This window comes from Mus caroli, chromosome 5 (genome assembly GCF_900094665.2).
Source record: "Mus caroli chromosome 5, CAROLI_EIJ_v1.1, whole genome shotgun sequence".
Taxonomy (NCBI): Eukaryota; Metazoa; Chordata; class Mammalia; order Rodentia; family Muridae; genus Mus; species Mus caroli.
Genome location: NC_034574.1, coordinates 107,395,095 through 107,420,420, shown reverse-complemented (window position 1 = coordinate 107,420,420; position 25,326 = coordinate 107,395,095). Strand labels below are relative to the sequence as shown.

The 25,326-nt window shown below is 53.4% G+C and overlaps 2 protein-coding genes across 6 annotated transcripts in view; one reads left to right on the top strand and one right to left on the bottom strand.

Moving 5' to 3' along the window:
• Positions 1-441: 441 nt before the first annotated feature.
• Mvk (mevalonate kinase) lies at positions 442-15,688 on the bottom strand. Of its 3 annotated transcripts, none has more exons than XM_021162597.2 (12): positions 15,607-15,682; positions 15,281-15,318; positions 14,510-14,601; positions 13,642-13,789; positions 9,317-9,461; positions 8,876-9,031; positions 7,205-7,308; positions 6,710-6,755; positions 5,440-5,530; positions 5,017-5,133; positions 2,020-2,173; positions 442-1,004 (listed from the first exon to the last, which is right to left on the bottom strand). In XM_021162597.2, the coding sequence occupies exons 3-12, from the start codon at positions 14,585-14,587 to the stop codon at positions 856-858; spliced, it is 1,188 nt and encodes a 395-aa protein (XP_021018256.1). In that variant the 5' UTR covers positions 14,588-14,601; positions 15,281-15,318; positions 15,607-15,682; the 3' UTR covers positions 442-855. The 3 variants fall into 3 exon arrangements, with proteins under 3 accessions (XP_021018256.1, XP_021018258.1, XP_021018257.1); XM_021162599.2 differs by having other exon boundaries at positions 14,510-14,598; XM_021162598.2 differs by lacking the exon at positions 15,281-15,318 and having other exon boundaries at positions 15,607-15,688.
• Positions 15,689-15,939: 251 nt separating this feature from the next.
• Mmab (metabolism of cobalamin associated B) overlaps positions 15,940-25,326 on the top strand; it is an 18,082-nt gene continuing 8,695 nt past the window's right edge. Inside the window, exons 1-9 of one of the 3 annotated variants that reach the window (XM_029477666.1) lie at positions 15,940-16,097; positions 16,991-17,052; positions 20,155-20,248; positions 20,938-20,995; positions 21,716-21,788; positions 22,017-22,114; positions 22,279-22,343; positions 23,525-23,584; positions 24,092-24,442. In XM_029477666.1, coding sequence (XP_029333526.1) covers positions 15,982-16,097; positions 16,991-17,052; positions 20,155-20,248; positions 20,938-20,995; positions 21,716-21,788; positions 22,017-22,114; positions 22,279-22,343; positions 23,525-23,584; positions 24,092-24,209 — 744 coding nt within the window. In that variant the 5' untranslated portion in view covers positions 15,940-15,981 and the 3' untranslated portion in view covers positions 24,210-24,442. Of the gene's footprint in view, positions 16,098-16,990; positions 17,053-20,154; positions 20,249-20,937; positions 20,996-21,715; positions 21,789-22,016; positions 22,115-22,278; positions 22,344-23,524; positions 23,585-24,091; positions 24,443-25,326 lie in introns of those variants that run through there. The other 2 variants (XM_029477667.1, XM_021163381.2) reach the window with 2 other exon arrangements.

Genomic DNA, 25,326 nt, shown 5'->3' with positions numbered 1-25,326 from the left:
CTTCAGTTGAGGAAATGCCTCCATGAGATCCAGCTGTGGGGCATTTTCTCAATTAGTGACCAAGGCGGGAAGGGCCCCTTGTAGGTGGTACCACCCCTGGGTTGGTGGTTTTGGGTTCTATAGAAAGCAAGCTGAGTAAGCCAGGGGAAGCAAGCCAGTAAGTAACATCCCTCCATGGCCTCTGCATCAGCTCCTGCTTCCTGCCCTGCTTGAGTTCCAGTCCTGACTTCCTTTGGTGATAAACAGCAATGTGGAAGTGTAAGCCGAATAAAACCCTTTCCTCCCCAACTTATATCTTGGTCGTGACATTTTGTGCAGGAATAGAAACCCTGACTAAGACAGATGTCTTTCTTCAGCCGGAGAACTCCCAGAGAGGGAGGACGCACCGGAAGGGTTGAGGAGCAGCGTGCACTAGCCCTGCCTTCCCACAGGGCCCGAGGCTTTGTTTGTACTATTTCTTTTTATTTCCCCCACAGCAGCTTTTCCACACGGAGACAGGCAGTCGGTATGCCTTGCCTCAGCTGATGATCCCCGAGAGAGGACAAGAGCCAGGAGCCACAAGCTGCTGGCCAGGTGGTTCCTTAGGGGCCATCGTGGGCTGGACAGAAGAGTGCGTGGCGAGGAGCCAGAGAGTTTGTGTGAGGCAGATGTGCCCATAGGAGCTCCAGGGTGAAGGCCTGCCATCTCAGAAGACCCCACAACTGATCCCTGCCTGGCTTCAGAAACGTCAGAACACGGATGGGGCCAGAGTCTAGAAGGTGCTACCAGCAGGAAATGTGTCAGCAGCTAGCACAGAGGCCAACTCCAGCCCCAGATACTTAGAGGCTTCTTGGTAGGATGGCTTGTCGGGTGGTCTCAGAGGCCCAGGGCTTGTCGGACGGGGTCCTCTACAGCTGCAGCTGAGTGTGCGGAGACTCCGGGTGCGCCGATGCTGGTCTCCCAGCAGTCAAACCCGCAGCTGGTCAGGGCCTGCTTGACTGCCTCCACTGTGGCTTGCTCTAGACCTGGGGAGGGAGGGAGGTCAGCCTTGGGGGACGGTGCTCAGCGGACGTTCCCACCCCTGGAGTGAGGCCCTCCTTCGGTGTATCTTGTGGCTTCTGAGGCTCACTGCGGTACCCATGAACCATGTGCCAAGTCCTACACCCTCTTCATGGGCTGCAGTCACCAGCTTTGCTATGCCTCTTGACTTCACACCAGGCTTCCAATGTGGCTTCAAACTTAATCCTCATATGAGTCTGTTTCCCTACCTAGGAATGGGGCTGACAATGCCCCCCCCCCCCACACATGTGTACCTGGCCAGCACCTGGCATACTGGGCATGCTCTTAAAGCACTGACTCACGAGCATCACCCGTGGACCAGGAGCCACCACACAAGGCCTCTGGTAGGCAGGGAGGGCATCACAGTCCTTGAAGCCAGAAGCCTGGGGCTTTGGGAACCCTGGTGGGCTTTACAGAGTGAGGAGATAGCGGGAGGAGGAAGAAGAGGAAGAAGAGGGAGAGGAGAAAGAAGAGAAGGAGGAGGAGGGCAAGCAGAAGCCACAGGGGTGGGTGAGGCAGACGGTACCACTGGATGCCTGCAGCAAGGATTCCTCTCGCTCTGGTATAGCGTGGGGCTCCCTCCCCTCAGGTCTATCAGTGGGTCTTTCCCACAAAGACCAATGAGCATGGCCACTTCACTCTTCTATGCCCATCCGTTCCTCCCAGTGATCAGGAGTCATGTGGCAGCTAGGGGGTGGGAGCCCACCCCGGATGTCTCCAAAACTTGTGCAGGTGGAGGCAGGAGCAGCCTGGGGTGGATGAGCTTTCCAGCCATATGCTCCTCCTGGCAGGGAGCACCGGTTCAGTAGTCTACCTGCTATCATCCATGCTTTCCCAGAGGGACACAGGGAGGTCAACTCACTTGCTCAAGGTCACAGAGCCGAGCTCAAGTTTTCGCCCCTCTAGGGGATTCTCCTGCGAACCCTCCACCACAGTCCACGCTGGCAACCAGACACCTCCCAGGCCGCATATCCCACGTACCTGGCTTCAGGAGGGTGATGCCACAGCCGCCACCGCCGGCGCCTGTCAGCTTGCTGTGCAGTCCGTGTGCTGCCGTTACCTGGCAGAGCTGGTCCAGGGAGGCGTGGCCCACCCCGAGGGCATTCAGATGGTGCTGGTTCATGTCCATCAGCTCCTAGAAGAGGGGTCATCTGTTCCTGCCTGGGCCCACCCAGGGCGAGCCCTCTGTCGCACCCCAGGTTGCCTGTCCACCTGGCAGCTGCTGATGTGGGACAGCTCACGCTCTCTCTGTGGGACTTAGATAAGTGAGCCCCCCCCCCCCATCCAATGAAGCCAGTACCAAGCCTGGCCATCCAAACTGGACAAGCATGGGTAGGAGGGGTAGAGGTCCCCATCACCAGAATGGCCGAAACCAGTTGGCTCCAGACACTAGCCACCACACCTACCCACCTGCCATGTGGTCAGAGATCACGTGAAAGATCTCTAACCCCAGGGCTTCAATCTCTGGATGAAGCTATACTTGAAGCCATTGCCGCCGGTTCCTTTGGTTCCTTACTTAGGAAACGACGGCTCCTTTCCTGCTAAAGGCCAGTGAGGAGGGCTTACCATTTGCGAGAGAGAAAATGTGGTGTACGGTGTGCCAACCCTACTGCTGCCTCCCTCCCGGGCTGGTTTTCGGAATAAGAACCTGGCTGCCACCCCAGCAAGGTCACAAGTGGAGAGGAAATAGCTAAATATTTGTCTAGGTTTCTTCAATTATGTGCAGTGATTGCTGCTTGCCGAGGGCTAACGGGGCGCATGTGGGTAAAGGCTGAAGGCAGCCACTGCTTGCGTTTCGTTGGATGCTGGGTACACAGTATGTGCTGGAGAGGAGCACCCAGCAAGGCTCTGCCTGCCCTCCCTCCCTCCCTCCTGGGTCTGGGATTCTGGCAGGGTAGGGTGAGGCTTGGCTCTGCCCTTCTCAGTCCTTTTCTCCCAAGGAAGCAGACAGTATGAAAGTCTGTCATGCACCCTGCTCCCCACCACCCACGGCTGTGTGAAGGGAAGGACTTTGCCTAACACCTGTGCTCTGCAAACCCTGTTATCAGTATATGTCACTATTATCCCATTTTATAAAAGGAACACTGAGGGCCAGGGTGTTTGGGGCCATCCAACTTGTAAGGTAGCGGGTCGGTGCCAGAGTGCCCCTGCTTGTTAGAGCACCCTTGGCATTCCAGATACTTCCTTCCTCTTGCTTGGAGGGTGGGGTGGGATGGAGGGTATCTGCTCTGAGCCTGGAGCTCAGGATGCCCGCGCACGGAGGGCCACCCATGGCTAAGCTAGCTCTGCCAGGTGCTCTTCCGAGGGCCCGCACACTTGCTGGGATACTGATAGAAGAGTAGACAGGCAACACGGCCTGGTGGCAGCCCTGAGTGCCTTTCATGAGCTCAGCGGGCTGCATGCATGCGGAGACTTCTGGGGCCTCTCTGTGTGCCTGAGCTCCAGGTGTCACGGTGTCAAGGCAGGTTCCAGACACCTGTCACATTCTGATCCAAAATCTGTCAAGAATCAGGTGACAGACTCTGACACCAGAGAATAGCTCGCTGGTTCACACGCAAAGCTGTCCGGGAGCAGCGATGTGCACTTGAGGGGCTGTGGCAGCCAAAAATACCCTCCCTGTGTAATCAGCCTGCTGCTCCCGGCGCTTGCTCTAGGGGCTTGACAGGGCATGTGTGAGATGTTTTCATCTTTATTACTTCCCTGCTTGGGTCTGTGATTCTGAATGTGGGAGGAGCCAAGAGCTGGGAAGCAAGGTTTGAGGACTGAGAAGTGAGCACACAGTAGGTACTCAGGAAAGATCAGAGTGATTCTGGGTGTGACGGAGCACATCCCAAGCAGATCTCTAAGTCTGGGGCTATCCTAGTCTACACAGTGAGTTCCAGGCCAGCCAGGGGTACATAGCGTGACCCTGTCTTGAAAAAGAAAAAATAAGGGGCTGGAGAAATGGCTCAGTAGTTAAAAGCACCGACTGCTCTTCCAGAGGTCCTGAGTTCAATTCCCAGCAACCACATGGTAGCTCACGACCATCTGTAATGGGATCTGATGCCCTCTTCTGGTGTGTCTGAAGACAGCAATGGTGTACCTATATAAATAAAATATTAAAAAACATAAACTGGTAAAATTGGCTGAGTGGAGGCATATGCACGCATTAGTTTGGGTCCTGGCTCTGACACTCCCTAGCTGGGTGACACAAGCAGAAGTAAGTCAGCCTCTTCAGACCTCGGCTTTTGCGGCTGTAAGATGGAGGAGACAGTTATGTAAGGAGCAGGAGTGGCGCTACCCTGAGAGGCCGCTGTGGTATTGGCTGCACACAGGGATGCCAGGAGGGACAGAGGCTGCAGTGGATATCACAGGTCAGTACCAGAGGCCAGGCGGAGGGGAAGCACGCCTGCTGTCTGGAGGGCACCGTGCCTGCACCTCCTCATGACTGCTGAGGTTCGGCTGCTACAGCCAGGGGCTGCTGGGTCCCTCGCACTTCAAGGGAGGACAACAGATGGCTTTTGACTACCAGCCTGACTTACCAGACCAGATGGCCCATGTCTGTCTGAGAGGGAGCCTTTGGCTCTCTGAGCTGGTGACACATGGGCACTGGGAACAGCAGACCCTGGAACTGGAATAAGCTTGTGACACCCTAGTGAGGCCACTAGCAGGCAGTGAGTGTAAGAGAATTCAGACGCGGGGCTGCTCAAACGCAAACTAGAATTCCACTGATGGTGCTGGCCACAGTTAAGGGACCACAGAACATCTTCAGGGACCCGCCTGCCCAGAAGCGCCAGGTGGCTGTTGAGTGGACACCCGTAGTCAGCACGGTGCAGGAGCTAGGAAGGTGGGCATCTCCCCTCAACCGCAGGGCCTCAGTGTGCCAGGTTTCCATGCTTGCCCTCACGGCCACACATGTGCTCAGGGCCCCGGCCTGGGTAAACTGAGGACAGGGGGAGACGCTCCTTGGGCCAGCAGTGGGGTGAGTGGGGGGCTTACTTCTAGTACGAGGTACTGTTCCGGAACTGGAGCTGCCACCATCTCCCCTAGCACACGCTCACACTCCAGGGATATTGCGTCAATGGAGGTCAGCAGCGGGGCCACAATCTCAGGGAACTGTGGGAAAGGAAGGCGGGCAGACCATGAGGCCTAAGGCTAGGGGAGGGCAGACCCTGCTGTAGTGGCAGAGCACCATTTACACAAGCCCCACTGGCCTTTGTCCTGCCAATGTCCTACAGTCTGTGTGTGTGTGTGTGTGTCCTTACCGCAAAGCCAGTGTGACTAAAGGGACAGGCCTGTTCCCAAAGTCCCCATCCTGACTGGGCTGGCAGTGGCCATAGTTAGCACCTTCCTTTCTGCATACACTGCCCCGAGATGTCCCTGTCCCCCCAGTACATGCAGCACCCCTCCACCCAGGAGCACCTTGGTCAGCCTGCTTCTGACGGCAGCCACGAGGGCCTTGGTACTCCGCGGGACCTTGGTGTTGGTGAGCAGGATCTGCAGAGACGGGAGCCTGCGGAGAAAAGGTGGGGGTCTGTGTGTGGAGGGGCCAGGCCCAGGAAGGTGTGGGTGTGCCACACAGCCAGCACACAGGGGCACCTCAGCTGAGCCTAGGGACTAGAGGGCCGGGAGGGGAGAAAGGAGGTCCTCCAAGATCTCACCTCCATGAGATATAAGGACTGAGGAAGGAGAAAGACCACCAGGGACCAAGGTTGGGGGGCACAGTAGCCTATGCTGAGCCTGGAGGTGGTAGGTCATAACCCTTCATTGGGTTATAAGTTCAAAGTCGCTGTGACAGAGTGCAGGAAGGGTCAGTTCAGTGGTGCCTAACCCTGAGGCTTCGGTGGGGAGGAGGGGGTGCTGTGGGCACCCAGCCAGGCTGCTGCAGAGCACCCTGTGTGATGCACAGGACAGCCAGCATCCCCAGGAGGGATCTGGTGCAGAGTTGCAGACCATCAAAGGACGGGCAGGACTGGGGCGGGGGAGGGAGGGGCGCCGAACCACTAATGCATTTTCTCAGCTGGCCAGAGCAGTGTGCCAGGACTCTGTGCCTATCTGTGCTGACCACCGTGGGTGACCCTCCCTAACATGTAATTCCAAATGGGCTCCTGTTTGCCACCATTTTAATCCCTGTCCCCAACCTTTCCCCAGAGGGCCAAGCTTCAGTCTGTACATCTGACCAGGTGGGACACAGCCATACAAAGCAGGCTGGGAGCTGCCAAGCCCTCCGTTCTGAGCTTTGCTGAAGTCTCCCGCTGCAGGCTCCGGCTCCCCTAAGCCTTGCTTTGTCCTCAGTTGGCTTCCATACCTATCTGTCCCAACCGCACTGTCATGCCCAGCAAAAACTCCCGGAAACAGCCCGAGACGTATGTCTACATTCCCGGGCCCCATAATGTCATGCAGAAAGAGAAGATAGTGCCTAATGTTTTCTAAGTAAACAGACAGATGGACAGACAGGCAGCCAGGGTCTGCAGATCAGCCACGCTTCAAGGGGAAGGGATGGCCACACACAACCTTCACCTTTATCTGGATGAAGAGTTGGCACGGAGAGACAAGGTAGCCTCACAGTGCCCCAGGCCTCACAGCAGGGAGGGGACACAAGGACCCTGCCCCTAATAACCTCACAAAGGCACAGTGCTCTTCCTGGATATGTGGGGGTAATTGTTAGCTGTGGCAATGACGCCTGAATTACCTCTTCAAGGAAGACATCTTCCCTTGCTGGTAGCGCAGGGCTCCTCCTAGAGAGAGAGACAGCAGCCGTCACCATGGGGTTGGCTCAGATTTGCATTCTGGGACAGCATGAGATTAGTGTGGTCCCCAGGACATGCCAGGCTGAGTGGCGCACCCCACCCATTCCTCCAGCCCTTAGCCTTCTGAGCCACCTGACATCCTCAGCCATTGCCCGTGTCGATGAGGTTAAGGCCCAGGGCTTGGTGGCTGGGCCTGTCAGCAAGCATGCTGTCAGGATGGAAGGCTGCCTTTGTGGGTCAACTCCACAGCAGCTATTTCCTGGGGAAGTTCCTATTTCCCAGGGCCTCCCCCCTCCGAGCCTGAGGTCTTCCCCTCACCTGGAACAGGAACGTGTTCTTCTCCTTAGGAGCCACTAACTGGACCCACCCCAAGCCCAAAAGAGCCAGCATACCTACAAATGAGACTCTTGGGAAGGACGAGGAGCGAACGGCCTTACCCCAGGTGCTGACGGCATTGTCCACACCAGAAGGGTTCCCGTGGATCACTCTCTCGCCCTCAAAGGCCCACCTGTTGATTGACTTCAGATCTTCCTCGGGCCACCTGAGCACACAGAGAGTGAGGGGCTGGGGTAGCCTTGGACAGCAGAAGGAAGGAGCTGTGGGCTGCACCTGCTACAAGTGCAGGGCTACCCAAAACCCGGGGGCTGATGTGACTGGGCACAGGGACTCAGATGGAGCAGTAGAATCTGTCCCTCTCGGCCTAAGGTGACAATGACCTTTGTTTTCCTGTCCTCTGAAACCCATAAAGTGCAGTGGGAGTGTTGCGTGTTCACTTGCTGAGAGACTCCTGATTTGTTACCTAACCTCTCTGAGCCCCACTCCCCTCAGGGATAGAATGTTTCATTTCATCCTTGTCAGGCTACTTCACGTATGGCTGGAGGCAGACCTTGCATCTACATGGGTCACGTGTTGACAACGCTGCTAAGTGTCAGCTCCTCGACAGGCCCATCTCAGGAAGGGCCAGCAGAGGAGAGGCTGCAGTCCCTGTGTGACCCCTGGAGCTGGAGGTGTTGGGGAGGGAAACAAGTGTCCTGCAGTGGCACGCTCCTGCAACTGTGCGCTCGGGAGGCGGAGGCAGCAACCATATGGTGAGGCCAGCCTGTGCCACACGCTGAGATTGTACCTCAGGAGAAATAAACGCACCACTACTGTGACTCCCTGGTGGGCACCTGTCACCTCTGGGTCTCTGTGAAGCCAACGAGTCTCCCGAGGAATGGGGTGGGCTCGGTGCCAGCGTGTGACCGGGTCAAAAACACTCTTGGGAACTTGGAAGTGCAGCCCACCCTCTCCCTGCCCCTCAGTCTGGCTCCTTTCTGGAAATTCTCTCTCCTTGCATTGGCCGAGCTGTGAGGGATGCTGTGAGCTGGTCAAACCCCGTCTGTGTTGTATGAGGTGCTGTGCTGGGTGCTGGGTGGGATGCTTGTGCTGGGTGCTTGTGCAGGGTGCTGCGAGGGATAACATATTGGGTGCTGTGCAGGGTGCTGTGTGGGGTGCTTGTGCAGAGTGCTGTGAGGGGTAACATGCTGGGTGGTGTGTAGGGTGCTATGTAGGGTGCTGTGAGGAGTGCTGTGAGGGGTAACGTGCTGGGTGGTGTGTGGGGTGCTGTGTAGGGTACCATGCAGGGTGCTGTGCAGGGTACTGTCTAGGGTGCTCTGCTGGGTGCTATATGGGGTGCTGGTTGGACCCCTTCCGCTACACCAGTCCTCAAACTTCACCTTTCTCATCTGTGAAGCCAGAGGCGACTGCACACTGTGAGATGGAAGAATACTGTTGTACAATGCCCAGGGACAGTGGCCTAAAACGGGCTACTGGGAGCACAGTTCCTGAGTGTATGCAAAACCTGACCCAACAGCTGCTGCTCCTGGGTCTTTTCTCCTGTGTCATGTGAGGATTTCACAAATCTGCAACACACACACACACACACACACACTCATAGAGAGACAGACAGACAGAGACAATGAGAAATCCTGTGGGAAAGGCAGGGTTACCTACCCACTTCACACAGAGGGGAAACTGAGGTTCAGAGGAGCACAACAGAGCTCCAGACCCCAGTGCTACCCACTGCTCCATCACAGGAAGGACAGTGAGCAGTGAAGGATGGTTCTCACCTGCTGACAGAGACCCCGTCCTTGAGTGGGTTGGAGACCTCCTCACAGGCAGTCAGGAGGGCGGCTGCCAGACACACAGAGTAGGCGGCGCTGGAGCCCAAGCCTGCCCCGGGGGGCAGTTCTGACCACACCACGATGTCTAGGCTTGGGAGTGTCCTGAAATACACCAGGCACAGAAAGTGACTCCCTTAAAGGGTGTGAAGTGCCAACTGGAACCTGGGGCCAGGCGTGGACAGTGGGGGGAGGGGTGACTGAGCATCTGGAACCTGAAGGGAGCGATGTCCATTGGATGTCAGGGCCTCAAGACGACCCTGACGACCAGGAAATGGGCACCAGACCTCATGTGGATCACTGTGAACTACAGGACTCCCTGCTCTGTGGAGGCACAGGGATTCTCCGGAACGCTTCCCAGGAACTGGCTCCTATAGACCACACACACACCTCTGCTTCCGGCAGATCGCCAGGTACAGGTAGAGAAAGGTGAGCAGAGCCAGGCCTTCATTGCCTGCACGGTCTCTGGGGAGGTCCCCCGTCTTCTTCAGCTTCTCCAGTTGCTCCAAGGTGGGTACTGAGACATCACCTTGCTCTGTCACATGGGCAAACAAACAGGTGGGTGAGAGGCCTGTGGAGCAGATGTTTGTAAAACCACGGGACACATCGGCATCCGCACGGGGAGGAAAGGGTCCCAACCCTCCAGCCCTGTGCACCCTCACTTGTATTTTGGGGTGTAGGCAGCCCCAGGTGTGGGTCTTAGCTGCCATTCACGGCACACGTGGCCCTCAGCTAAGTGGCTTCCGTCTCTGAACCTTGGGAAGAGGATAGCAATAGCACCTCTTCAGGTTCTTTGTAAAGATGAGGACCAGGCCCCAGGACTTAGCACTGCTCCTGGCCTGGACCAAGTGCTTAGCTAATAGTCTGCGCACATGCTGAGCACAAGGCTTCAAAACCAAGCCAAAGGCAGCAGTTTCTCTCTCTCAAGGACAATTAGCAAGAGAACTGGGGGATGTGGCTTGGTTGTAAGGCCCAAGCAAGTTCCAGCACTCCCAACACAGACACACACCACACCCACACACCCACCACATACCACACACACATACAACACACACACACACACACACACACACACACACACACACACATACACACACACCATATACCACACATACATACCACATACACATACAACACAACACACAAAAAGACACAAACACATCATATACCACACACATCACATACCACACACACCACAAATACCACATACACACAACACACACCACAACACACATACCACATGTATATACACCATACCACAAAAAGACACCCACACCCACACATACACATACCACACAAAGACACACACACCACACATACCACACAGACACACAACACACACAAACACACATACATATAACACACCACACATATATACACATCACACATATAACATACCACATACACACATACGCACACCACACATACCACACACACACACACACCACACAAAGACACAACACACACAAACATACACCCCCCCCCACACACCACATACAACACAGACCACATATAACCCCCACCCACAGACACCCACACACAGGTTTTGTCTAGAGCCGCACAGGAGCCTGGGCTACCTTTCTCTGTGACACAGAGGAGGCTGATCCAGTCTGACCAGCTCACCTGTAGAAATCACTCCCAGCCTCCAGTCAGCAGGCAGAGCAGAGCAGGGTGTGGCTGTTTGGAAAGTTCAAGGCCCCACCCACTAAGCGTTCAGTGCATATGTGCCTAACAGACTGATGACAGATTCCAGAGGACCTAACCAGGGGGTCAAGGAGACCCCAATACTGCAGAGTGGGATGGAGACAGACCCATCTTGGAGTTTAGAGACCTGCATCTTCAAAGCCCTTTCTGTATCCATGACAACATGGTAGTACCCTTCGCCCTAACCATCATAGCCGTAAAATGGAGACGAATGGTCTCCCCTACTTTGGGGGACCACTGGTGGGGGTAACCGGCACGGGTGCCTGATACCTGATCACTTTGCCTGTAACTATGTGGAGGGAGGGCCACCATCCCAAAAGGAGGAAACCAGTCTCCGAGAGGCCCCTTCACTCTCCTACTGAAGCAGACTTAGAATCCTGGCTCCCACCACGCATCCTGCTGGTTCTCCACAGCATCCTTTGACCAGGTCACATGCCGCCACCCCTGGGCCTGTCTGGACCCTCTGGTGGGTTTGCGTGATCTTGTCCAGTAGCTACCATGCCTGATTGTTGCCACTTTAGACAGAGACTTAGAAAAGCAGCTGCTGGTCCCCAGGGAACATTTCTGCCCTAACGAGTGCCTGGTACCATGGAAAGCAAGTCCCAGAGGCTCTGAGCTAAGGGGACCCAGGAGTCACCCAGGGCACTTCTTGCAAAATATAGTCATTTCTCACCACAACTACCAATTCTCCACAGGTGAGGGGCAGAGCCAGGAGCCACAGACACCGGGATGGGGGGGGGGAGAAAAAAACCCAACAAAGTGGCCCCCTCCCCCAAGTACAAGCCCCAATAACTAGAAAAGAGTCAGTCTAGACAGACAGCCCCTTCCTTCTTTCTCTACTGGGGGTCAAGCCCAGCTCCCCCCTGCTGAGCCACACCACAAGTGGAAGCTTTCACAGACACTCCATCTCTGGTGGCGGGGCTTGGGAGCAGGTATCCTGGAGGGCTCCTGCTTGCCCTGGGCTTGCTGAGAAAGGCATGAACCAAAGAGGCAGAAGACTGCGGTGACCCATGGGGCAGGTGCTACCCTGCTGATGGAAGGGAAATAGCCTGGACAGCTGTAACCACGGCTCTTCCCATGCCACCGGCAACAGCACAGGGGCCTTGGGCTAATGGCACGGGAAAGTGCTGACACCCCAAAAGGCCCCCTGTCCCCTGGTTCTGTTTCAGAGACGCGGCGTTCACATCTCTCAGGCAACCTGAGTCCCCATCCCCAGAAGTCAGTCATGAAGGGCTGGTGCCTGAATGCCCAGGTAGCTCCTGAGGAAGTTGAAGCAAGGAGGTGTCTGTCACCTTGTGTTGTCAGGCAACCACCATCCTGGGGAGTTCAGCTATACCTCTTTGTCAAAAACGATTATCCAAGCTGGGCTTGTTGACTGTGCCCCTCACAGAGGGGTGGAGAGGGTCACAGGGCCCCCATCTGAGTATCTAGCAGCTCCCTACCACACTGCATGCAACTCTACCTTAATTGCATGTGGCCTTCTGGAGGGTAGGGGGGTTAGGGTATATAGGCTGGGGAAGACCAGAGGTGGGGGGCTCCATCTATGTAACTACGGGACAGGTATCATTCCTGCTGGGTCAAACCTTCTGGTGAGGCCTTTATGTGGGGGTACCCATACTTCAATAACCAACTCCTGACTTACACGACTAACAAACCCCTTGGCCCCCCCAGAGTTCACTCTGGGGGAATTGTGCCTTGATCTGTCGTTGGGATGTTAGGAGCAGGAGGGGGAGATGTTCTGTTTCCCCTGGGCAGGGATTTTAGCAACACTTCCTTAGTATTGATTGGATTAGGCAGGAATAAACACAGGTTGGTAAGGATACACTCCACCACCGAGCCACCCGGGCCCTCTGCTCAGTAACAAACCACACAAGAACAATAGTGCCTTCACCCTCCACTAAAAGCAGAATCGATGGCTTTCTCGGTCTACTTCCCATCACAGCATCGACCCCAGGGACTTACTGTTGTTGGTTGACGGCTCTTCCCATAGACTTTCCTGCACCTTTATACACTGGCTTCCATAAGTACATTACACGGCTGTTCCACACTTGTGACGGTCAATCCTTTTGTCTCATTTGATGTGGGCTCATATAGCCCAGGCTAGCCCTGAACTTACCATACAGCCGGAGCTGTTCTGGAATTCCTGATTCTCTGGCCTCCTCCTGCCCAAGTACTGAGGATGCACTAGTTAATGCAGGTAGGATTTAGAATCACCTGAGAGACACAGCTGCCTTTCTAGAGAGGTTTAACTGAAGTAGAAAGATCTACTCTGGGGCTGGTGAGATGGCTCAGTGGGTAAGAGCACCTGACTGCTCTTCCAAAGGTCCGGAGTTCAAATCCCAGCAACCACATGGTGGCTCACAACCATCTGTAACGAGATCTGACTCCTTCTTCTGGAGTGTCTGAAGATAGCTACAGTGTACTTACATATAATCAATAAATAAATCTTAAAAAAAAAAAAAAAAGATCTACTCTGTGTGTGTGCGTGGCCCCATCCCTGAGGTTCTAGGCTGAATAACTAGGAGGACTAGAGCCATCCTGCTCTCTGCTTCCTGACTACAGAGGCAATGTGACCAGGCACCTCACACTCCTGCCAGGAGACAGATGGACTATGCGCAAACTGAGAACCAAAATACACTCTGAACTTGCCTCTATCATAGCAACGAGAAGGGTAACTGATATAACAGCTTAATATTTTTACGCCTGAATAATCTGCCCAAAACAGTCCACAGAGACTCAGGGCACAGGTCTGGTCTACACGTTTAAAATGAACTAGCTAGGTTGGTGTGGTGGCGTATGCCTTTAATCCCAGCACTTAAGAGAAAAGAGGCAGGCAGATCTCTGTGAGGTCTGGTGTCACAAACAAAATTAAATCATGTAGTAAATGAATGAAGCCAATTTTCGGGGGTCCCAAAGGCAGTCTGAAGTAACCACCCTGTCACACACCCCCCCCAACTTTCTTCAGGGGCCATCCTCTTGCTACACCCGGCTCCTCCACTCTTTGTACTCACCAAGAAAGCTCGTGTCCAGTCGCTGAAGCATGCCCACATCCCAGACCTGCTTAATGCCGATGTTGGGTAAATTGACGCTCACTTTCCCATTGCTCTGTGGTCGCAGCAAGAGGAAAGTTCTCAAGTTCAAGGCCACCGCCAGAGCGACCTGTAGAATAAAGGGCAAAAGCAGTAAGCCTGAGGGTGAGCGGCTCAGGGACCAGCGACCATATGTTCTGGAGGTGGAGACAGGAGGACCCTGGGGATTTACTGGCCTTCACTCCTTCTCTATCCCAACAAACTCTTAGAGTGTAAGACAATGAGAAACACTGTCTCGGAAAAAGAAAAAAAGCCTCAGCTTTACCTGTAAAATAGAAGACTACACATCGTAGCCATGGGTTAGATCCGAGGGTTAAATGAGATAATGTGTGCGCGCAACACTTCTACCCGACCATCTTTCCAGTTCCTCAACACTGGAATGTCCAAAGTCCGGTCCTTCAATCCCTTTCCCCTCCAACACTCACTTCCTGGGTGACTCCAACCCAATCTATAGGTTTTAGAAGCCATCCTCAGCTATTGTACTTAGTGGGGCCAGCTTAAGGTTCGTCCGGCTGGAGACACTCATCCAGTGAACACCCTAGGCCTTTCTTTTACCTTCTTCCAATCCAGTGTCTGAGAGACATGGTACCCCATTGTTCAAATCCCTGGGGACTTTTGTTTGTTTGTTTGTTTTTTCGAGACAGGGTTTCTCTGTGTAGCCCTGGCTGTCCTGGAACTCACTCTGTAGACCAGGCTGGCCTTGAACTCAGAAATCCGACTGNCTCTGCCTCCCAAGTGCTGGAATTAAAGGCATTTGCCACCACTGCCCAGCTCCCTGGGGACTTTTTACCTTGCCATGGACCACAGCGTGTTCTCCATGGAGGATGACCTTCCCCGGGGCGGACACCAGCAGGACTTCTGACAACATGGCTCCTGAGACTTCTGCAAGAAAAGAGAGAGAGAGAGAGAGAGAGAGAGAGAGAAACAAAGTTCCTTAGATGTTAGTTACAAACACCAGGAAGGCTGGGCTTGGAGGTGAACATCTTTCATCCCAGCACTGTGGAGGCAGGTGGATCTCTGGGGGTACGAGGCCAGCCTGGTCTACAGAGTGAGTTCCAGGACAGCCAGGAGCATGTAGAGAAACTCCATCCAGAACTACCATCCAGAGCTATGTTCCAGGATGACAGTGCAGTGAGCCAGTCAGTTGGACAATGGGGAAAAAAAAAATCTGGGTTCAGACCACAGCTCTTCCGTCCCCAGAATGTCTTCTGCCATGAGTCTGTTTCCCATGCATCAGATAATTAATACAGGCAATACTGGAGGCTGATTCAAAGGACCAGCAGCAGCCAGGCCTGTCTGTCTGGCAAAGTGGCCTCTTGACTATACTGAGCTAGTCGGCACTGACAGGTTCTCAGCTCCAGTGTTTATTACCACCGCTGTGGCTGGTAGAAACTGACATGAGCTCAGTCACGGACTGCGTGCCTACTCTGAGGACGGCCATGTGTTTGATGCGTGTGGGAACGCGAGGTTTACATAAAATCTTGCAGAAGAAAGAATCTTTCCTGGACCTCAAGACCACAACCAACCTGTCACAATCACAAACGAGGCTGCCAGGACTCACCTGTTAACACCCCGTGTTGCACGTTCAAACAAGAACTTCTGCAAGGCAAGAGTCGTGTCACAGAGTGGTTTTGCTGGATTTATGGGTGCATGCATTTTTACATTGTTATAAATAACGCAAAAATCACCCGGGCTCAAGGCTTCACTGGCTACCCCACTGCACACTAAGTAGCCCAGTCTACTGGACCCTAGTCTAGGGGAAACTGTCCGATCTGAGGTCGCCGTGCGCTCAGATCAAGGACACCAAGGCAGAGGACCGCGGCGCCCGGCCCGGGGTGTCCGGAACCCGGTCCTCACGCCGCCCATCCCGCAGCCCAGGCCTCTCACCTGCCCCGGCCAGCACCCAGGTGAGCCGAAACCCGGGCCGCAGCTCCCGGTCTTCTCCATATCAGATGGGAGAGCCCCAAGGAGGCGGGTGTGTCTTCCTGCGGCCAATCAGAAAGCTGGAGCTAAGGACTACCTTTACGGATTGGGTCAAACATTAACCAATGGGAACTTCAAGCAAGCCGAAAGTGCCCCGCCTCTTTCTATAAGTAATCCAATGGGAATCAAGTCCTGGGGAGTGCCCCGCCCTGGTGCGAGTACCCCAGGCCAATAGGAAACAGCGATTGAGAGGTGGCGCGGCCGGCTGCGGGGCGGAGTCATCCCCGGGCCTGGACGGGTGCCTAGCCGGGTCAGCCTTGTGGATGTGTTACCGTGCGCATGGCTGTGTGGCTCTTTGGGGGTCGCCTCGGCCTGCGCGGGCGTCTCAGCGCCTGCAGGCTGCTGTGTCCCCGTTTCCAGAGCCGTGGCCCTCAGGGCGGGGAAGACGGGGACAGGTGAGTTTCAGGCTGGGAGAGTGACTCAACACGGAGGAGGAACGGTTGTTTCCGTGGGTACATCACACTGATGACGTGCTCTATGTGGCCTGACGTCACCGGGGTCGGCATTGCGTCAGAGGCCAGGATTTCCTGCCCAAGTTCAAACAGAGTCTAGCTGGGTCAGTCAGGGCAGGACATGCCCATGTGGGTTTTGTCGGGCCTCTCCAAGCAGTTTGTTTGGATTAGGATTAAGACACCAGGAAGACATGGTGACAGAGTCGGGGTTCAGTCGCAGTCCTCAAAAAAAAAAATTAAGTTAAAATATCATTTTTGAAATTCCATTTTGACAGTGTATTTTTTTTCCCTTGACACTCAAAATCTTAGAAAAATGCAAGAGGCCTAGTTTTCTTTCCCCCAGAAGCGCTAACTTTTGTGTTGGGGGTTAGGAGAGACAAGAGACAAGAGTTTGGGGAGGATAATGGCCCAGGTCAGGCTTACAGTAGAAGGGTTTTGGGCATGAATCCTAGCCCAGTCTCTTCCTGGAGATCTAGGAAGCTGAATCTTTGTGGGCTCCAGTTTCCTCAATGGAGAAGCGTATGACTAGCTTTGGGAGTGTGGGAGAAGCTGAAGGGCAGTTCCAGGAGCTAGTGGCTTTAGCCCACTGTGGAGCTAGGGCTACATGGAGTGACCAGTTAGTCTTTCTTGCCAGTTTTTGCCAAGAATCTTTATTGAGCAGTATGCTACAGCAGCTGCTGTACAGGTAGAGACAGGGACAGGAAGCTGTCAGGAAGGGATTGCCATCCCAAAGGCAGAGAAGTGCTGCCCTTGAGGTTGCAGACTGAAAGCTGGGCATCACTCCCCGAGGCGCAGCCGTTCCCACTTATCACATCTTCGTGTCTGTTTCTCATCAGGCTGCAGCCGTCCTCGACGGCAGCCAAGATCCCCAAGATTTACACCAAGACAGGAGACAAAGGTAGGCCACGTTGTAGCCACGTGACGGGTCTGAATATACATCATAAGTGAAGCCACAAGAAAGGTGCACTGTTAAAGTGTTCAAAACAAGTTGTAGCACTGGAGAGATGGCTCAGACTGCTCTTCTAGAGGTCCTGAGTTCAATTTCCAGCAATCACGTGGTGGCTCACAACCATCTGTAATGGGGTCCGATTCCCTCTTCTGGTCTGACTGAAGAGAGCACCAGTGTACTCACATACATAAGATAAATAAATGTAAAAGCAAAGAGCAAAAAAAAAAAAAAGCCAAGTTGTAAGGAAGCCAAGTATAGTGCACACCTGTAATCCCAGCACTCAGGAGCTGAGGTAGGAGAGTCACAAGTTCAAGACCAGCTAGGGTGATGTACCAAACTCCAAGGCATCCTGCTCTACATAGTAAAACCTTGTCTTGAATGATGGGAATGACACGTGTGGGGTTGGAAGTGTAGCTCAGTGGTAGAGTGCCCAGCTAGTATTCTGAAGGCCCTGTGTTCAACACCAAGACCAAAAAAAAAAAAAAAAAGATAAAAACAGTGTGGGACAGTATAAGGGTGAGAGACACAGTTCAGGGTGAGCCTAGTCTGCTCTTCCCAGCACCCACGGTGGACCGCTCACACCTTTCTCTAACTTCAGATCTACAGGAATCCATTGCCTCTGACCTCTGGGAACACTTGCAGTTGTGTGCACATACATACCCAACATGCATACACACACATACATCCATACATATACAACATGCATACACATACACAACAGGCATACCCACATACATACATAACATGCATACGCACACATACACAACATACATACAGACATATACATACACAACATGCATACATACATATACAACATGCATACACATACACAACATGCATACATACATGCATACACACATATATACACAGCATGCATATACACACATACATACTTGCAAACATGCATAGACATATACATGCATATATATATACACAACATGCACACACACATACATATATAACAAGCATACACATATACATACATATATACTATGCACACATAAATACATATATATATATATATATATATATATATATATGAGCATGCATGTATGTCAGGGTATCTCTGAATAACCCTGCATGTCCTTGAACCTTACTCTGTAGACCAGGCTGTGTCTGTGTGTTATAGGTGCCTATATCCCAATGCATTTGAAGTCAGGGAAAAGCTTAGAGAAGTTGGTTTTCTTCCACCATCTGCTTCCCAGGGATTAACTTGGGTCATCAGGCTTGGCAGCACATGTCTTTACCAGCTGAGCCATCTTGCTAATCCTGAAAGATTTTATCTTTGTCTGGTAGCTAGGAGAGAGATCTGATATGTGGGAGAGAGAAATACAGAAAAGTTCACACACTGTTCTTCTATTTTCCAATAATAATAAAAATGTATTGCTTCAATATTTATTAATGTAATGTGATGGAGAAATAAACTACTATGGTACCATTTTCTGAAGTTTTAAGACCATACAGATAATTAATAGTGATTGTGTTTGGGTTACATCCTTTCATACTAAAGTGTACACACACACACACACCCCACACTCATAGGATGTACTTCCTATCACTGAGCTATATGCGAACAAAACGTCAGAATGATAGATGTTTTTCTGCCACGTCTATGTTGTTACCAGAATGGTGGGAAAACATGTGTATAGAAGTGACAGATGTCAGATGGTGGTATCAGTGCTACACCAGACAGGTTCAGGGACAGCCTCAGGTCACTCACAGATGGGGCAGTGGGCTCACTATGGCCCGGCAGTAGCTGCTAGATGGGGTGAGGCTTATGCTGGCCCGCACAGGGACGGAGACAAAGAAACTGACCTTTGTTCTGGGTCTGATGTGGTCGGGAAGCAGGGCTACTTCTGTAACGTATTGACCTTTCTTAGAAAGTAGAAGAGACAGGGGTGGGGTGGGGTGGGGGTGTCCTGGAACTGTGACAGAGACGCATACGTCTTTGTCATCAGCCAGGAGAGCCAAAGCCTGGTCGCTTTTGTTCAGACACAGTTACTTCGGTTTGTTGAGGTTGCTCTGTCAACAGCCACAGTGTGGATATCGGATGTTCCTCTGTGAAGTCATTTTTACTTACCAGTGCTGCAGCGGGCTCAGTGGCTGGATGGCACGAAGCCACGCTGACGACGCCAGGCAGGAGCTGTGACCTAGGCTGACAGGAGACAGGACGAGCAGAGGGGTGACACCACAGGTGGTTCCACTAGTCTAAGCCAGGGAAGAAGAGGGATAGCCTCGGTGGTAGTGACTAAAAGGACATTCAGGCTTATGGTGTGTGGACATTTTGACGGGTATGAGTGATTGCCTACATGTATGTACACGTGCCACATGAATGCCTGCTGCCTGTGGAGGCCAGAAGAAAGCATCAGATCCCGGGTCAGCAAGTCACTCTGTGGTTGCTGGGACCTGAACCTGGGTCCTCTGCAAGAGCAGCCAGTGCCCTTAACCACAGAGCCATCCCTCCAGCTCCTGCCCCACCTGTTGTGGAATAAATTTAATCTCAGTCAGGGGCTCCTTCCCCTCCTTTGATTATTCAGTTCCCAGATAAAAGATACACGTAGATCTTTAATTTATAATAAGCCTTTATCGCCACTAAAGCTGGGCAAATACCTACCCTCTATGTTAGAATCTCCTTTCCTATCGATAACCCCGAATTACTACTTACCGTGTTCCATCTGGGCTGCCCTGAACTCCAGCTGGCCGCCCTCATGGCCATAATTTTAGGATTCTTACCCCATGGCATCTTCTCTCTGCACCTTCCTCGTCCTCCCCCTCGTGGTTTTCTTCAGACTCTAAGCCCAGAACCCCCAAGCCCTTCCTCTCTCAGTTGTGCCCAGGAATGATCTGTAGGTATCTTTATTCACCAATCAGGGGTAACTTGGAGGGCAGTGTCACGTAGCATCACTTGGGTCTACATGCGGACTCTCTGGGACAACCAGGTTTTAGGGACCAGTATTGAGTGTTAAAATACAAGCAATATCAGACCAACCCACTACATCCACCCCCAAGAAAACCCCCAAATCTTAATGTGCTAAAAATATCTTCCCCCAGGGTTTTCCAGCACCTTCACAGGAGAAAGGAGACCTAAAGATGATCAAGTATTTGAAGCTGTAGGGACTACGGATGAGCTAAGCTCAGCTATTGGGTAAGCGGGCCTGGATGTGGTTAGTACTGGACATCAGACACCCATCCTTGTGACATTCTCTGCCCTGCTGGAGGGCCCTGGAGGTTATCCTCGATGGATCTGTGTGAGCTGCTGTTACGAGAAGTCAGCTCAGCTCGAGGTCTGTCCCTCTATCACCTGTGCCTAGGAAGTTTGTTTCCTCAAAAGTCCTACCTTATGAAGAAACTCCTCTTTTTTTTTTTTTTTTTTTGGTTTTTCGAGACAGGGTTTCTCTGTGTAGCCCTGGCTGTCCTGGAACTCACTCTGTAGACCATGCTGGCCTCGAACTCAGAAATCTGCCTGTCTCTGCCTCCCGAGTGCTGGGATTAAAGGTGTGCGCCACCTTGAAAGCCTCCCCCCACCCCCATCCCCTACCCCATGAGCGGGTTAACTTGGGCATCTGGTGCACTGCACAGGTCTCGCACAGGTCTCGCACAGGTCTCTCTCTCCTGCTGGACAGATCCCAGGCCTCCTGCTCCCTGCTGTTGCAACAGGACTAGCCTAGCCATGTAATAAGAACAGCTGACTCGGGGTGGGTGCTTTAGAAAGCAAATGCCCCCGTCCACGTGTTCTCTTTGTCAGCAAGACAAGGCTGCCTTGGTGGGTGCAGCTCATTAGCTTACAGCTCTCAGAGCATACTGTCAGGGACTAATTCTTCCTCATCCTTCTAGGTTTGCCATGGAGTTGGTCACAGAAAAAGGCCACATGTTTGCCGAAGAGCTGCAGAAAGTAAGTAGCATCATTTTAGCCCCCGACAGGGCCTTTGGTGCCTGTGACCTGAATTGTCAGCTGGCAGCTTCGCCCTGTCCCATTACCTCTTTGCATCACAGTAGCTAATCACTCTTGAGAACGTGCTGTCTTCATCTCTGAAATAGGGACACATAATCCTCCCTGAGGCGAGGGGTGTCGGGTGAAGGGTGACTCTGCTCTCCAGGGGGTGTTCGGCAATACCGAAGGCTATCTGCGCTCGTCACATCTAGTGGCGAGTCCTACACTGCATGGGACAGCCTCTTGGGTTGCAGAGGACAACTCAGGGCTAGGGTCACAGCCCAGGCTGAAGAGCTGTGTGCTTGGGAGCCCTGCTGCCTTTGAGTCTCAGCAAGGTGGACCTCTCTCTACCTGTTAGCGCTGCCGTTGAGTTCGGAGGGGCATCTGCTAGCAGAGTCACTCTAGGATGCAGTGGGAGGCTGAGGTCACCCAAGCTTTACTGTAGTCTGGTTGGGGCCTACGTGGGTCCCAGGAATGGACAAGTGTCCTCCCTGAGTCCCCCTGCCCCGCTGACCACTGCCCCATGGGCTATCCTTCACCATTTAGGCGGCACTGGTATGTTTGGTCCAGTGAATTAAACTCCAGGAGGTTTCGTCATGTTTAGAGTTAGGGCAGTTGGATTCATGGTCCAACGGCCCCAACACGGTCCACAAACGGTCTTTCTCCTCACCCTTGCTCCAGATCCAGTGCACGCTACAGGACATCGGCTCCGCCCTGGCCACTCCACGTTCCTCAGCCAGGGAGGCTCACTTAAGTAATTCCCAGCCTGCACAGGGAGTTCGTGGGGTCTTGGGGTGAGAGTTGCCCACTAGGAGCCTGGGCCCTAGAGCTCTCTGGTAGGCAGACATCCTTGCTCTCTGCCTTGGGAGAGACATTCTCCTGGAGACTGGTGGAAGCAGGGCTCCCACACAGAAGGAAGGGGTGTTTCCCAGTGGTCTGGTGGCATGCTTACAGTAGGGCCTCTCTGCCCTTGACTCCTTAGAGCACACGGCCTTCCAGGAAGGGCCTGTCCTGGAGCTGGAGCGGTGGATTGACAAGTACTCCAGCCAGCTCCCCCCGCTCAAGGCCTTCATTCTGCCGGTAGGTATTGGAGGGCTCAAGTTGGTGTGGCGGGGTGGTTGCTTTGATGGAAACACGGGCTTGCCAGTAGACCCAACTGTAGCAACAGAGTCACCCCCTGCACCCCAGCCCCTCAGAGGTATGCCAGAGTAGAGCAACAGTGGCCAACCCTCTCTCTCTTTCAGTCTGGAGGCAAGAGCAGCTCTGCCCTGCACTTCTGCCGCGCTGTATGCCGCCGCGCCGAGCGACGGTAAGGGCCCCAGAGGACAATGGGGAGCCCTTGTCATATCTGAGCCACCGCCTCTTCATTGTACGTGGCCTGAGTACTGTCTGGGAGGGCACTGTAATAGTGACTCACACTGCTCAGAGGCCAAACAGAGGTTTTTCTGCTCTGAGAGCCACAGGCTCCCTAAGATGTGGGGCTGAGGAGAGGACCATGAAAGGACCCTGCTAGAAACCAGCAGAAAGGGCTACAGGGAGCCCAGTGGTTGGGGGGACACCAGAGAGACTCTGCCATCTCAGGGGCTCCTCACAACACCTCCGGTCTGCAGGGGTCAGGAGTAGGTTAGTGGGATTCTGGGGGTCCGCAGACTCAGATCGCAAGCCTTTTTCCTTCACGGAAGACTGTTGAATCTGGACATTTCCCAGATGTATCCTGGGTGACAAAACAAAACAAAACAAATCAAACCAAAACCAAAATGCTTGGGCCTCCAAAGAAAAATGGCCATTTGCACAAAGTCACCCACATCAACAGGGCTTACAGTATCAGAGCACGAGACTGAGCTGGTGTCGCACCTTCAGTGCGGCTGACACGCCCCGGCTGCATCAGTGACTTGCCAGAAAGCTCTCAGCACAGGAGGACACCTAGGTGAAGAAGCCAAGTGGGAGGTATGGGGCAAGCAGGACTAGAGACGCAAGACTTCCTGGGCCGATGGCCAAGTGTAGTCTTGGATAAGGCCAAACCCAACACACACCCCCAGGCTAGCTCAGGGGAGGACCAGCTGGGATCAGGCAGTGCAGGAGGTGGGATGGGACAAATTGTATGCATGCAGCCACGTGCAGGACCTTGGGTAATTAGAATTACAACTTAGAACAAGTAGCTCCTAGGAGATTAAGGGCTAGACGAAACCCCTTCTTTGAGGACTAGACGTGTATAGCGCTGCCCACAAAGGAGCCCGGGCCAGGCTTTGGTGGCACAAAGGCCAGCAGACTGGGCTATTGGCCAGCCTACCCTCAGCTTGCCTGCTGTGCGTCCCCCTTCACTGGCCAGGCCCGTTGCGTGTCCCCAAGCTAAGGGGCTGGCTGAGGCAGTGGCAGGTACGCTGTGTCTGGTTTGTGCTTGCCAGGACTAGGTTTGAATAGTGAAGTCAAGCGGTGGCAATACACATCCCAGGCTCCTGTGTAACCTGACTGTGCGTTCTCTCTTCACAGTGTGGTGCCTCTCGTCCAGATGGGAGAGACGGATGCAAACGTGGCGAAGTTCTTAAACAGGTGCTTAAGTGGAGTGTGGCGGGTCTGTCTGACCACCAGGGACTCAGGGCTAAGCCCCTCCCTCCATCATGTATATTGGACTATGCTGTGTCCCGGGTGGCCCTGTCCCACTCTGAAGTCAGGCTCTGTTTAGGAAATAAGAGCCAGCGCAGGCACATCTAAACAAGGGTCAGGCGATCTTAAGGTCTGCTCATGGAGACTGCTCCCAGGGGCCTTGATGTTGGTAGAGCAGAGTCCGTCCAGGGAGCATCTCTTCCTGAGATGCTCAAGCGACCCACAGCTAGGCTGTGCTGAGCTCAGTGCTCTGAGCAAGGCTACAACTCCAGGAGTACATTGCCCTGCTCACCGTTGCCCCACAGCCATGCTTCTGGTCTCTACTGCATCCTGGCTCAGATGGTGCTAGTGCAGGCCAGGCTGCACCCCAGGTGCTGCCTAGCAAGACAGGAAGTGACCTCACAACACCTAGCTGTGGGGTTACGTGTGTCCTGTGTTACCTCCCCATCCCAGAATACAGACTACCTTGGATCTTCATAGAATCCTTCCTTTTGGGTGGGATGTCACCCAGGTCAAGAGAGAAATGGTTCCTTTTAAACTCAGAAGAGGCAACCCTGAGGATACCCGCTGACCCTACAGCATTGTGCGGGTAAGGGTGGGTCATGCTCTCTCTGCAGGTTCCAGGGAGTCACCAAGAAAGCAGCACGTGGTTGCCCCAGGAACACAAGGCTCAGAAGGACAATACCAGGACAAAGTCTTGTCTGATAGCCAGTAATCGGCTCCAAGAGTTAGGGCACAGGGTGGTGGGCAAGCAGGAGGGTGTGGAGAAGTGACAAAGGCTTGCTTTGAGCCTCCAGGAGGTCAGAGCCTCAAGAACACCTGGGGCAGGTGTGTGGTTGTCTCCTAGGCTGTCCCTTTCCCTGCAGAAGGCCTCCCGCCCCGAGCCCATCACTGGTGGGCCCGACAAAGAGCTAGGGGAACTAGACTCTTTTATGAGAATACTGAAGACCACTGATGCTCAAGTGGGACACCAGCAATATCTAGAGACAGTTTGGGTCGTCACAGTGGGTGCTGGGTGCCACTGATACTTAGTATGTAGAGAGCAAAGACACCATTGACCGTCCTCCATGCACAGGAGAGCCCCAGCCAAGAAGACTGAGCCAGAATGTTGATAGTTCCAAGGTCACAACCCACCTAAGGCCTCTCTATTGGAAATGTAGCAGAGTCTGGAGCCGGGTTGACCTGTAGGCTTTTGGGCTGATGCAGCTCTCCTGGATTGGGTACCTTTTGGGCTACTTTACTAGGTTCTGTTATCTATCACCCTTTCAACCCCTTCCAACCCTCAACACTGGGTAGGAGAGAAAGGCTAAGGGAGGATCGGGTGTAGACCTCTTCAGACTCCTTATTGATTAGGAATGTCAGGTTCCTTGGGGCAGGGCCAATCTCTGTCGTCAGGGTATCCAACAAGCAAAACAGCAATTCAGCCGGAGAAGGAGCAGGGGATTTCCTATGTAAACTCCCTCAAGAGTCCCTCATGCTGTGTCCCGGGTGGCCCTGCAGGAGGTTAAACTGTCTGCAGCTGGCAAAAATCTCGCCCCTCCTGGAGCATGAGACAGTCACAGTCAGCGGCTGTGGACAGTCTGCAGCAGCCCCATCTCCCACACCAGGGATTACAACAAAAACGTAGTCACCCGACATAACTGGGCTTTTTTTTTTTTTTTTTTTTTTGGTTTTTCGAGACAGGGTTT